This window comes from Panthera uncia, chromosome E1 (assembly GCF_023721935.1).
Source record: "Panthera uncia isolate 11264 chromosome E1, Puncia_PCG_1.0, whole genome shotgun sequence".
In the NCBI taxonomy this organism is placed as follows: domain Eukaryota; kingdom Metazoa; phylum Chordata; class Mammalia; order Carnivora; family Felidae; genus Panthera; species Panthera uncia.
Genome location: NC_064814.1, coordinates 60520547 through 60530501, shown reverse-complemented (window position 1 = coordinate 60530501; position 9955 = coordinate 60520547). Strand labels below are relative to the sequence as shown.

Below are 9955 nucleotides of genomic sequence, written 5' to 3'. Positions count from 1 at the left end.
GTGGGTGAGGTTGGCAAGAAGCCAGCCCAGCCCTGCCCTGCCTGCTGAGCTGTCACGTACTGGACACGGCCACTCCTGCCCTCACAGCTCCAGTGCCAGGCCCCTCCTGCCATGAGCATCCCTGCCCTCAGGCCTGCCCTTGCCCTTCCCACTGGGTCCAGAGCCCCAGGCCCACGGCTCAGTCACAGGCAACCTCTCCCTGAGCTGGGTTTGACTCTAGCATCTCTGGAATCTGGGTGGAATGCTCCAGTACAGGGAGAGAGAGAAGCCTTTGCCAGACTCTCAATGGACGAGTTGTGTCTTCCCAGAACTAAGGCTCTTATCAGGGTCACAGCAGGTGGTGGTAGGACGAGGTCCTGCGTCTAGAATCTTCCATCTCTGCTCCCTCAGCACCTGCCCCCTCTGGCCGCTCCCTCCCCGAGGCACCCAAAGGGTGGGAAGGAAGCCCCAGAACAGGGCTTCTGGGTGCTGCGTTCTGGGGGTGGGTGACCCAAACCAGGCACAGGATGGTTCCCAAGCAGGGTGGCTCAGCTCGTGGCAAAACAGAAACTGTCTTTGCAACTCAATTTTATTGTTTCTTTATAAACTTCCTCTCACATGGAGGAATATATTGTTATAGTCATTAGCTTATCTCTTTTTTTTTTTTTTTAAACTCTATGCTAACAGCAATGGAGCCAAGAGGAGGAAAAACATAAGCTACGATAGAAAGGCACTTAGAACCTGTTAAAATACTGATATCCTGGAATGTGCAACAACAAACCCACAACAACAACACGTACACCAGCCCTTTCGAGCCTGGTCTATCACCGAGTCACATGCTGAACTAATGTCACCTTCCAGTGCCCTGTTCCTCTGCTCCCTGGGCTTGAGTCTCAAACCCCTCACCCCCAACTGGGGATTTAAGGCCTGGGTCCTGGGTGGGGCCCGATGAAAGGAGACCAGCTCCCTCCTGCTTTGCTCACAGCCCCTTCAAGGGGCAGAGCCAGCACTGCGAGGCCCTGTTAGGGCAGGCCGGGTCAGGGTGACCCCTCTAGGACAGAAGGGCAGTCCAGGAAAGGGTGGGGTCTGCAGGCTTGCTAACCACCCGGCTGCTGGCGTGCAGCTCCCAGTCCTACAGCAGGGGAATGGAGTGCTTGGTCATGTGGCCAAGGACCGGGCAGGCCTTGGAGCCAGAAGTCCTGACTGCCAGGCCAGCACCTCCCAGGTGGCACCAGGCCACCTCCAGGGAGGAACAGCAGGGGCTCAGGGTGGGGAAAGCGTATGTGCTGTGGCCCCAAGGCCTGCTAGGATCGGGCTGTGGGCTGTAGGGCATATGGAGCACCAGCATCCTTAGCTTATTCTGGCCCATGCCAGTGAAAGTGGGGGTCGGGGGGGGGGGGGTACCTCTAGGACAGAGGCTCAGTTGGGAGGAGCCAAAGCCAAAGGAAACAGCCATGTTTTAAATCCAGGCACCTTCCTCCAGCTTCCCCTCCCCAGGCACAGAGTTGGGGCCCTCCCATGGCCATCCCGGTTCGCTTTACCACCCAAGCCCGGGGCTTTCTGTCCATGGCCTCTGGAAAGGTCCCATGCCCAGCACTGGCCTGGAGCCCTACCCCTCCTGTGTGCTGGCTGTGACTTGGCACCCCCAGAATTGGGGCTGTGTCCTAGCCTGGGGTTGTCCCCAGCCAGCCTCCCATCTCCTGACACCCTGCAAGCTTCCGTGGTCCCTTGTGCGGAGTGGCACTGCCCTGGGCCAATCCTGTTCCCACTTGCCCCCTGAGCCAAGCAAGGGCCCAAGGTCCTGGCATCTCTCTTCCTAGCTTAGGGCTTTGCTCCCCACATCCCCAGGGCTCCCTGAAAGGAGAGGGAGAAGGCCCAGTAGTGAAGGGGCAGGTGAGTGGTCAATGGGCCCCTCACTTTGGAGAGTGTCCAGCCTGGACAAGGGGCTGACCCTCCATGCTGGCTCTTTCCGGACAGGCTAGTGGTGAGGGGCAGCTGGCAGAGCGGGCCTCCCTCTCGGAGTTTGGAGGCGCCTTGTCATAGGGATAAGGTGGCTTTTTCCTGTGGCTTTGCCTGCGTCTGTCTTGCTCTCCCTCTGGAGGGTGGGCCAGAGGGAAAGGGGTCCAAGAAGCCCCCAGAGCAGGGGCCCAGAGAGGCTAGGCAGGACGGGAACATGGCTGGCAGGTGGTCATGGCAGGGAGGGGGCAGGTTACCTACCCAGGCTGGTGACTGGATGAGGGAGGTCCTGGATGAGGGAGGATGGTGGAGGGCCAGGGCATCCGAGGACTAGGTGAAGGAGAGGGCAGGGGGTGGGCTGGAGGTGAGCGAGGCCTCAGCACCCAGGAGCACAGCTCTCCCTGGCTAGCAGGACCAGCTCCCCCTCCAGAGCCTGGGACACCACCATTGACCTTCTAGCACCATCCTTGCTGCCCAGCTTGTCTGGGGCTGGGTCTGCCTGGGGGACACAGCCAACCAGGCCCCAGGGGCAGGAGGACATTATTGCTATTTCGCAGAAGAGTTTCCGTTCGTCGGGGGCAGGGGGCCGGGAGCTCCTAGCTGGGCCGCAGGTAGCTGTCCACCAGGCGGGTTCAGTTCACCACAGCCGGCTTGAGCAGCACAGAGCCTGGAGGGATGACCACCCAGCCCGGAGCGAGTGCCTCTGGGCTGCTGGCCGCCGAGCTGACGCCCGTGGACAGGTCCAGCACAGTGCCCGGCAGCAGGGGGAGTCCGTCAGGGCTCGGCCGGGAGCGGCTGTTCTCAGTCCTCTCGAGGGGTGTCTTGCGGCCCTCCACGCCCAGAGACCTGGCTGGCACTGCCATGCGCCCCTTCTCCCCCTCAGCCTTGCCGCCAGCGGAGCCAGCGAGGAGGGAGACCACAGGCAGGCCCAGTCCACCAGCCCCAAAGGGTGAGGGCAGCAGCGGGTTCTTGGCCAGATTGAGGGGCAAGACGGGGCCCGGCAGCCCGGGGCCCATGCCCCCTGCACCCCCACCGCCCCCGCTGTTGCCACACGCCAGGGCGCTGAGGTCAAGGGGGCCGGGGGCCAGGGGCAGGGGCAGGCCAGGCAGGCCGGGGCCTCCAAAAAGGGCAGCAGGGTTGGGGATGATGATCTGGGCTCCGCTGACATAGGGGCCGCCATCGGGGGTGGGCAGCGGTGGCTTGGGGGGCGGGCGCAATTGCAGGAGCTCTTGCTGCTCATGAGACACGAAGTGGCCGTGGGCCTTGATGTGCTTGCGCAGCGAGCTGGGGTCCGTGTAGCGCTTGTGGCAGCCGGGCATCTTGCAGTAGTAGGGCTTGTCCACGTAGTGGGTGCGCGTATGCTTGAAGCGGTCACTCGAGTTGGAGTAGCGCTTGTTGCAGCCCTCGTAGGGACACACGTAGGGCTTCTCACCTGCAGGGCAGTGCCGGCGTGAGGGGCCCCTCCCCAGCCCAGCCTCCGCACTCCCCCCCTCCCCCCGGCCCCAGAGAGCTCCCGGAGAGTGGGGACTCTCTGACGTGGGCAGTGGCGTCCCTGGCACCTGGCACGAGATCTCTTCCCGGCTGGGGGCAGCAGGGCACAGGGGCTGAGCAGCCGGCCTGGTCCCTGGTCACACCCCAGCCCTGCCTGTGGCCTGGTGGTTTGCCCTCAGCCTCGGTCCTGTGCTTCAAATTGTGGGTGACAGCGACCACCTCCACTGGCAGGACCACACATTTGCTTCCACACTTCCAGGAAGACCCTGCTGGGACGTGGCCCACCGTGAGTGCTGCAGGACAGCTCTCCGGGCTGTGTTCCGGCTCTGGCTCCGGAAAACGCCTCCACATTTACTAAACGTCGGTCGGGGAGCCACTTCTAGGCTCTGAGCCTTTGCAGTGTGGCCGGCCCCAACCGAGCTGTGCTGTGAGCGTAAAACACACAGGGTGGGGGGGGAGGGAATACACACCAGATTGTGATTCCACAGACTTCGTACAAAATCTAATGTCTCATTGACAGTCTTTTAATATATCGGGTTTGAGAAAATACGTCATTGCAATTCATTTTTCCTTTGTACTTTCTGTAATGCGGCAATGAGGATGGGTTTTTTTGGTGGTTGGGAAATTTAAAGTCAGGTATGTGGGCGTGTCACCAGCCTGGCCCCACCGTGTGCTTGGGCAGAGCCAGGAGGAGGCACACGCCGCCTCACAAAGCCTCACAAACAATGGTGCTGAGTGCGGCGCCTGGAGATGTGTCTGCGCCCCAAGGGCGGATGCAGAGGGGACCCGCGGGAGAGGCTTCGCCCAGAAGTGGCACTCGCAAAGCGATAACTGCACAGTGAGATGCGTCCCTCACCCCTTGACTGCCCCGGGGGCCAGCCCTCCAGCCCAGCCACTCACCCGTGTGCGACCGGTTGTGGATCTTCAGGTTCTCCAGGCGCGAGAAGCTCTTGCTGCAGGTGGGGCAGCGGTGTGGCTTCTCGTTGGTGTGCGTGCGGATGTGGATGAGCATCTTGTACCTGCTCCAGGGAGGGCACGGTGCGGGCGGGGGGGGGGACCTCGACTCAGTTCGCGGGACTCCGGAGCCCCTCTCCCCCGGCCCCCCTCTCGCCCTCCCTCACCTGGCGTTGAAGCCGCGGCCATGGCGGGCACAGCCCTCCCAGTGACAGCAGTACCCTGCGTCCTTCTCAGGCTTGACGTGGTAGTCGTTGACGTGATCCACCAGGTCCTGCAGGAGCTCGAAGAGCTGGTTACACTGCGGGGCCGGGGAAGGTTCTGAGTCTCCGCAGGGCTGTGCACACTGACCCCGGTCTTCCTGGCCACCCCCCCACTCACCTTGGCCCAGCGACACACCAGCTGCTTGGGCAGGGGTAGCTCTGGTGAGAGGCACTTGTCCTTGGGGGGGGTGAGGAAGGAGGAAGCAGGCAGGTGCAGGGCCCCCCCGGAGCCCAGAGGCAGGAAGAACTGGAACGAACTGGGGACGCCATCCAGATAGCGCAGCGGCTGGAAGTCCTAGGGGGAGAGGGGAGAGACAGAGCTGGTCAGTGCGCCCTGCTGGGCCAGCAGGTCCCCACCACCCCTGTCTCCTGTGGCGGGTTGTGTCCCCCATGAGGACATGTCCCAGTCCCAACCCCCTGTACCTTGGGTGTGAGACCTTAGTTGGAAATAGTGTCTTTGCAGATGCAGTCAAGGTCATACTGGATTGGGGGGCACTAAATCCAGTGACTGATGTCTTCATAAGAGAAAGGGGGATTTGAACACAGAGACACAACAGAGGGAAGAAGGCAAGGTGACACCAGAGGCAGAGATTGGAGTGACACAGCTACAAGGCAGGGAACGCCGGGAGCCAAGAGAAGCTGGAAAGAAGCGAGGAAGGATTCTTGCCAGAGCCTTGGGAGAGAGCACAGCCCTGTCGAGATCTCGATTTCAGACTTTAGTTTCCACAACTGTGACAGAATAATACATTTACGTTGTTCTAAACCACCCAGTTTGTGGTCCCTTCCAGGAAACCAATACACCTCTTTCCAGAGCCCTTATGCCCTCCTCACCGGGGCGGTGGGCACTGCAGGCAGGTCCCCATTGCCCTGGCGCTCAGGGGACAGCGAGCTGCTGCCATTGGGGGAATCCAGCCCAGATGGCGGTGACAAGCTGAGGTCCACCAGAGGGGCAGCCGAAAAGCGTCCCTCTACCTTCTCGGGGAACTTGGGGTTCAGCAGGAAGCCTATGAGAGAAACACTGTTCAGAGAGGTGCTGGGGCTGAGGGTCCTGTGAGTCTCCCACCACGATCCTGGAAGCAGATGCCACCCTCACACCCCTGGACCACCCTGGGACCCCACGCATCTAGCAGCAGGCTGCGCACCTGACCAATGTGGCCCGCATCACCATGAGAGTTCAGACATCGGTCAAGATAAAGAGTGGAAAGTACCCATTGAACAGGAACTTGAGGCCAGACCCCTGGCTTCCTGTCATACTGGTAGGTAGGGACCTTTCGGACTTTTCCTGGGCCCCTTCCTGATTCACTGCTCCGTTCTGGAACACCAGGCGTTGGGGCCAGGATGCCTCCAGAGCCTTACAGCTCACATGTGTAGGTCGGGTTTTCAGGGTTCAGTGGAGGCAGAGTGGGAGTCCTGAGCCCCAAGCACCCCCTGAGACGATCTTGCTGGGCTCGGTCCCCAATCTCTACTGACCTGACCTCAGAGCCCAGGAGTTGGGTCACGGGGCCTTGTCACTACTTGTGAATCCCCTGCCCCGCCCCCCCGCCCCCCCCCCCTTACCGCCCCCTCTGTGTCCTCCCGGAGGCCTAGTTTGAATCCTGGCTCTGCTGTGCCAGCTTCATGAACTGGGCAGGTCATTTGCCTCCCCCTGGGGACAATGTCACTTCCAGAGACAAACTGCTAAGGATAAATGGACAGAGCTCTAGGCTGAAAGCTGCTAGGGGCTGTGGACATCCTGGTGGACACACCCTAGATATTCTTCCCACTGCCACGGCTTCACTGGGACCCGAGACCTCCCTGCCTACCAGGGGTGCTGTACCTGAGGGTGGGGAGCCTGGAGAGCCTGGGGTGGGGCTGTCGTCCACCAGGCCGAGCTCCCTGTGCAGAGCTCGGTGCCGGACTGCACTCAGCGCCCTCTCACGCTTTTCTCTCGCCGCCCGGAGCTTGGTGATGCTCAGCTTCAGGTCGAGCGGCTCGTCCAAGGAGTGCATGGTGATCGGGGGCTGGGTAGGAGGTGGCTGCAGGCAGCGGGGGGATCCCAAGCTGGTTTTCAGGCAGGAACCTGGGAGAGGACAGGAGCTGTGCTGTGAGACTGTGACCTCAGGCTTCTCCTCAGGCTGCACCCGTTGAAGCCCACAGGGGACGGAGCATGGATGTCCCGCAGTGTGGAGGCCATCTCCCCGGGAAGGGAGGCCCTCTGAGTGGCTCTGGTCCAGGGGGCAGGAGGAGAGCTTCCATGTCTGCTGCCCTCAGGTCTTTTCTGGAGGCAAAGCTCAGAGAGTCCATTCAGCCATGAAACTGAGTTTTAGAGACACTGCCTCAGGTCACAGAGCTAGAAAGTGGCAGAACTACCAGGTTCCAGGCCAGATCTCCCTGGAAATGGCCAGCCATGTCCCAAAGGTTATTTCTGACCGAGGGAAAAGTGCTCGGGATCACATGCCCGGTTTGAGCCTGAAGACCCAGAAACAGACCAGAAGAGCAACAAGTATCTTCCAAGGCAGCCGGGAGTGGTCCCTTAGCTACCAGTTGCCAAGGGCCCACTGTGCTGGGCCCAGGCAGCTGTGACCACCTGCAAGGGAAGGAGGCTGAGAGTGTCTCGGGCAAGCTGCAAAACCTGGCCCAAAGGATGGGGGTGCAGACAGGTGGCCTTGCCTCCCAGGTGAGGTCCAGAGAGGTGCCCATGGGCCTGGGACCCAGAGGGCTCTGGGCCACCACCAGGGGGCAGCTGGGGACTGTGATCCAGGCAGGCTAGTCAGGGACAGGGTTTGGAGGGAAGTGGACCAGCGCTGGTGATTAATAATAATTACATATATATATATATGTATACATATATATGTATACATATATATGTATACATATATATATATATTTATACACACACACACACTTTTTCAGTGGCGATGATCTTTAATTGTAAGTTCTCATGCTGTTATTTTCAGTACTTCCTTAGAAATTCTCAGTGGTGTCATTTTCTTCACGTACAAATGACAGGAGAGCAAGATCAACTCTCTATTCCAAATTCAACCTTTTTCCAGGGGCAACCTTTCGCATGCGGCCAAAAGTGTTTCCTTGCATTTGTTCATTGAGAGGATCACACCCTGAAAATCTATCTGCTGAACAAGCGAACACTGTGAGACACTCTACATCATTCACCAAATCCACGTTTGCATAATTCAACACAGGACATCCCTGTAACCACCACATGGTAAATGACCGTATATTTCAGTGTCTGTCAGTCTCTGCCTGGGAATCGGAGTGGCCCACACATGTGCAGACCTGCTTGATGCAGCAGGAAGGAGGAGGGCAGCCCCCACATCCCCACTCATCCTTTTTCCAGGCCAGGCACCTCAGCAACTTAAAACAGTTTTCTCTGTTTTCATGTGTCTGCACTGACATGCTCCACGTCTGCCAAGACCCTCCAAACACACAGGGAACAAGGCAGCCCCCTCCCTCGATTAGGACCCTCTGCTTCTAGGACATCCCAAGACCCCACCAGCACGTGGCTGATGGCAGAGCTCACGGAAGGGCAGCTGCACTTGGTGGTGAGGCCCCATCTGTGACTTGACTTGTCCCAGTTAAACTGCATCAGGTGGGAGCAGTCAGATCTGTCTGGATTTGCCCCCCAGGCCACGTAGGGCCAGGGACTCCCAGTGATGCAAGCAGGGCTGGCATCAGGCTGCCACCCTGTCCTTTAGGAGTCCCAGACCCAAAGTGGGCAGGTGGGTGAGTGACAGTGATGGATGGATCTGGGCCCCTTCCACTGTCCCTCTGGCTGGACAGGGAGCTGCCCTCTGCCTGACCCCCCTCCCCCAGTTATGTCTGTCTGTGTGTCTGCCTGTCCCTCCACCTGTTTATTTTTAGACACAGGCCCAGTCCAACCTCCCTGAAGCTCCTCTGTGCTGGGAGCCTGGAAGGGGAGGAAGGAAGTAAATATTTATGCTGATTAAGAATTCAGGAGCCAGGAAGGGCTGGTGGCCTGGTCCTTCAGCTGGCCTAGGGCCACAGGCCTCCCCACAGCCTCTGTCTCCATCCCCCACCACCAACTGGACCTTCTGGAGAAGGGGACCATGAGGGCAGGATGGTTTGGAAACTGGGAACTCAAACTGACACTTCCATTGGTAACCCTGCCCAGGTAACATCCTTTGGCATCTGCCCTACTGGCTTCTGCCCCAGGCCAGAAGGGGTCCAGGGAGGGGCCCTAACCTGTGGGTCACCTTGTTCTGAATACCTGCGGGAGTCACTGCCTCAACCTAGAACTGGGGAGGGCCCTTAGAGGAGCCTATTTCCCACAGCCGGGCAGGCACAGCACCCAAGGTGGGAGTGGAGACTCCAGCAGCCCCCTTAATCTGGCTCAGTCCCCAGAGAACCACCTCCTGCGTGCGCGCGCGCACACACACACACACACACACACACACACACTTCCTGCCACTGGGTTCTGCCCAGGGAGGCAGGGGTTCATCTGGATGGAAGCCAGAACCCAGCCCAGAAGCCCAGCCCCCCACTCCTGGGGAAGGAGCGAAAAGCCACCCCAAAAGCCCACACTTCCCAGCACACCCAGCAGCCCCAGGCTGGCCCCACCCAGAATTTTCCTCCGAAAGGTGGTCCCACACCAAGGGGAAGACCCCCATGACCGGTCTTCCGTCCTGACCTTGATCAGCCTCAAGGTGTCCCCTGCCACGTCCCACCCCCAGCTTGCAGGGGCCATTTCTAAACTGGGGCTCTGCTCTTTGTTCCGGGGCTGCGTGGAGTGGGGAAGGTGAGAGCCAGGGTGGCACGCTCCCGGGATTCTGAGGCGGTCGGCATGGCCTGGAACCCTGGGGGCTGGGGCCGTGATCACCTCCGGAGGCCAGCCACGCCAGCACCCGATTCGACGCTCTGGACAACCAGGTGGGCTGGGGAAGCGGGCCCCCGACCCGTTTCCCAGAGGCGGCCAGGGACGCTCCGAGGGGTGACGTGCCCGGCTCGGGGGGAGCAGGCGAGTTTCGGAACCAGTGGCGGAGCCCGGAGCCCGCAACAGCGGGGCAGCGACGCGGCGTCCGGGCTGCCGGGAGCGACCTCCTCCCCGCGGGCGGGCGGGCAGAGAGGCGGCGCCGAGGTGGTCGCGCTGCCGGGCGCCGCGCCGCTGCTCCAGCTGCGCAAGGAACTAATTAGAGCCCAGGGAGCTGGAGGAAGCGGGGCGGCGCGGGGACCACCGGGGCGGCGGGGCGGGCGCGGGACCCCGGCCGGCCTCCCCGCGGGGCGGGGGTCACCCCGAGGGTGGGCCGCGCGGGACCCCCCGGGGCCCGGCCCCCGCCCGCTTCCTCCAGCTCCCTGGG

At 60.8% G+C, this 9955-nt stretch overlaps 1 protein-coding gene across 1 annotated transcript in view; it reads right to left on the bottom strand.

Annotated features, from left to right (window-relative positions):
* Positions 1-659: 659 nt before the first annotated feature.
* GLIS2 (GLIS family zinc finger 2) overlaps positions 660-9955 on the bottom strand; it is a 21450-nt gene continuing 12154 nt past the window's right edge. Inside the window, exons 2-7 of the mRNA XM_049637426.1 lie at positions 6460-6702; positions 5475-5647; positions 4762-4938; positions 4548-4681; positions 4327-4445; positions 660-3367 (exon numbers count right to left, since the gene is read on the bottom strand). Coding sequence (XP_049493383.1) covers positions 2568-3367; positions 4327-4445; positions 4548-4681; positions 4762-4938; positions 5475-5647; positions 6460-6631 — 1575 coding nt within the window. The 5' untranslated portion in view covers positions 6632-6702 and the 3' untranslated portion in view covers positions 660-2567. The remainder of the gene's footprint in view (positions 3368-4326; positions 4446-4547; positions 4682-4761; positions 4939-5474; positions 5648-6459; positions 6703-9955) is intronic.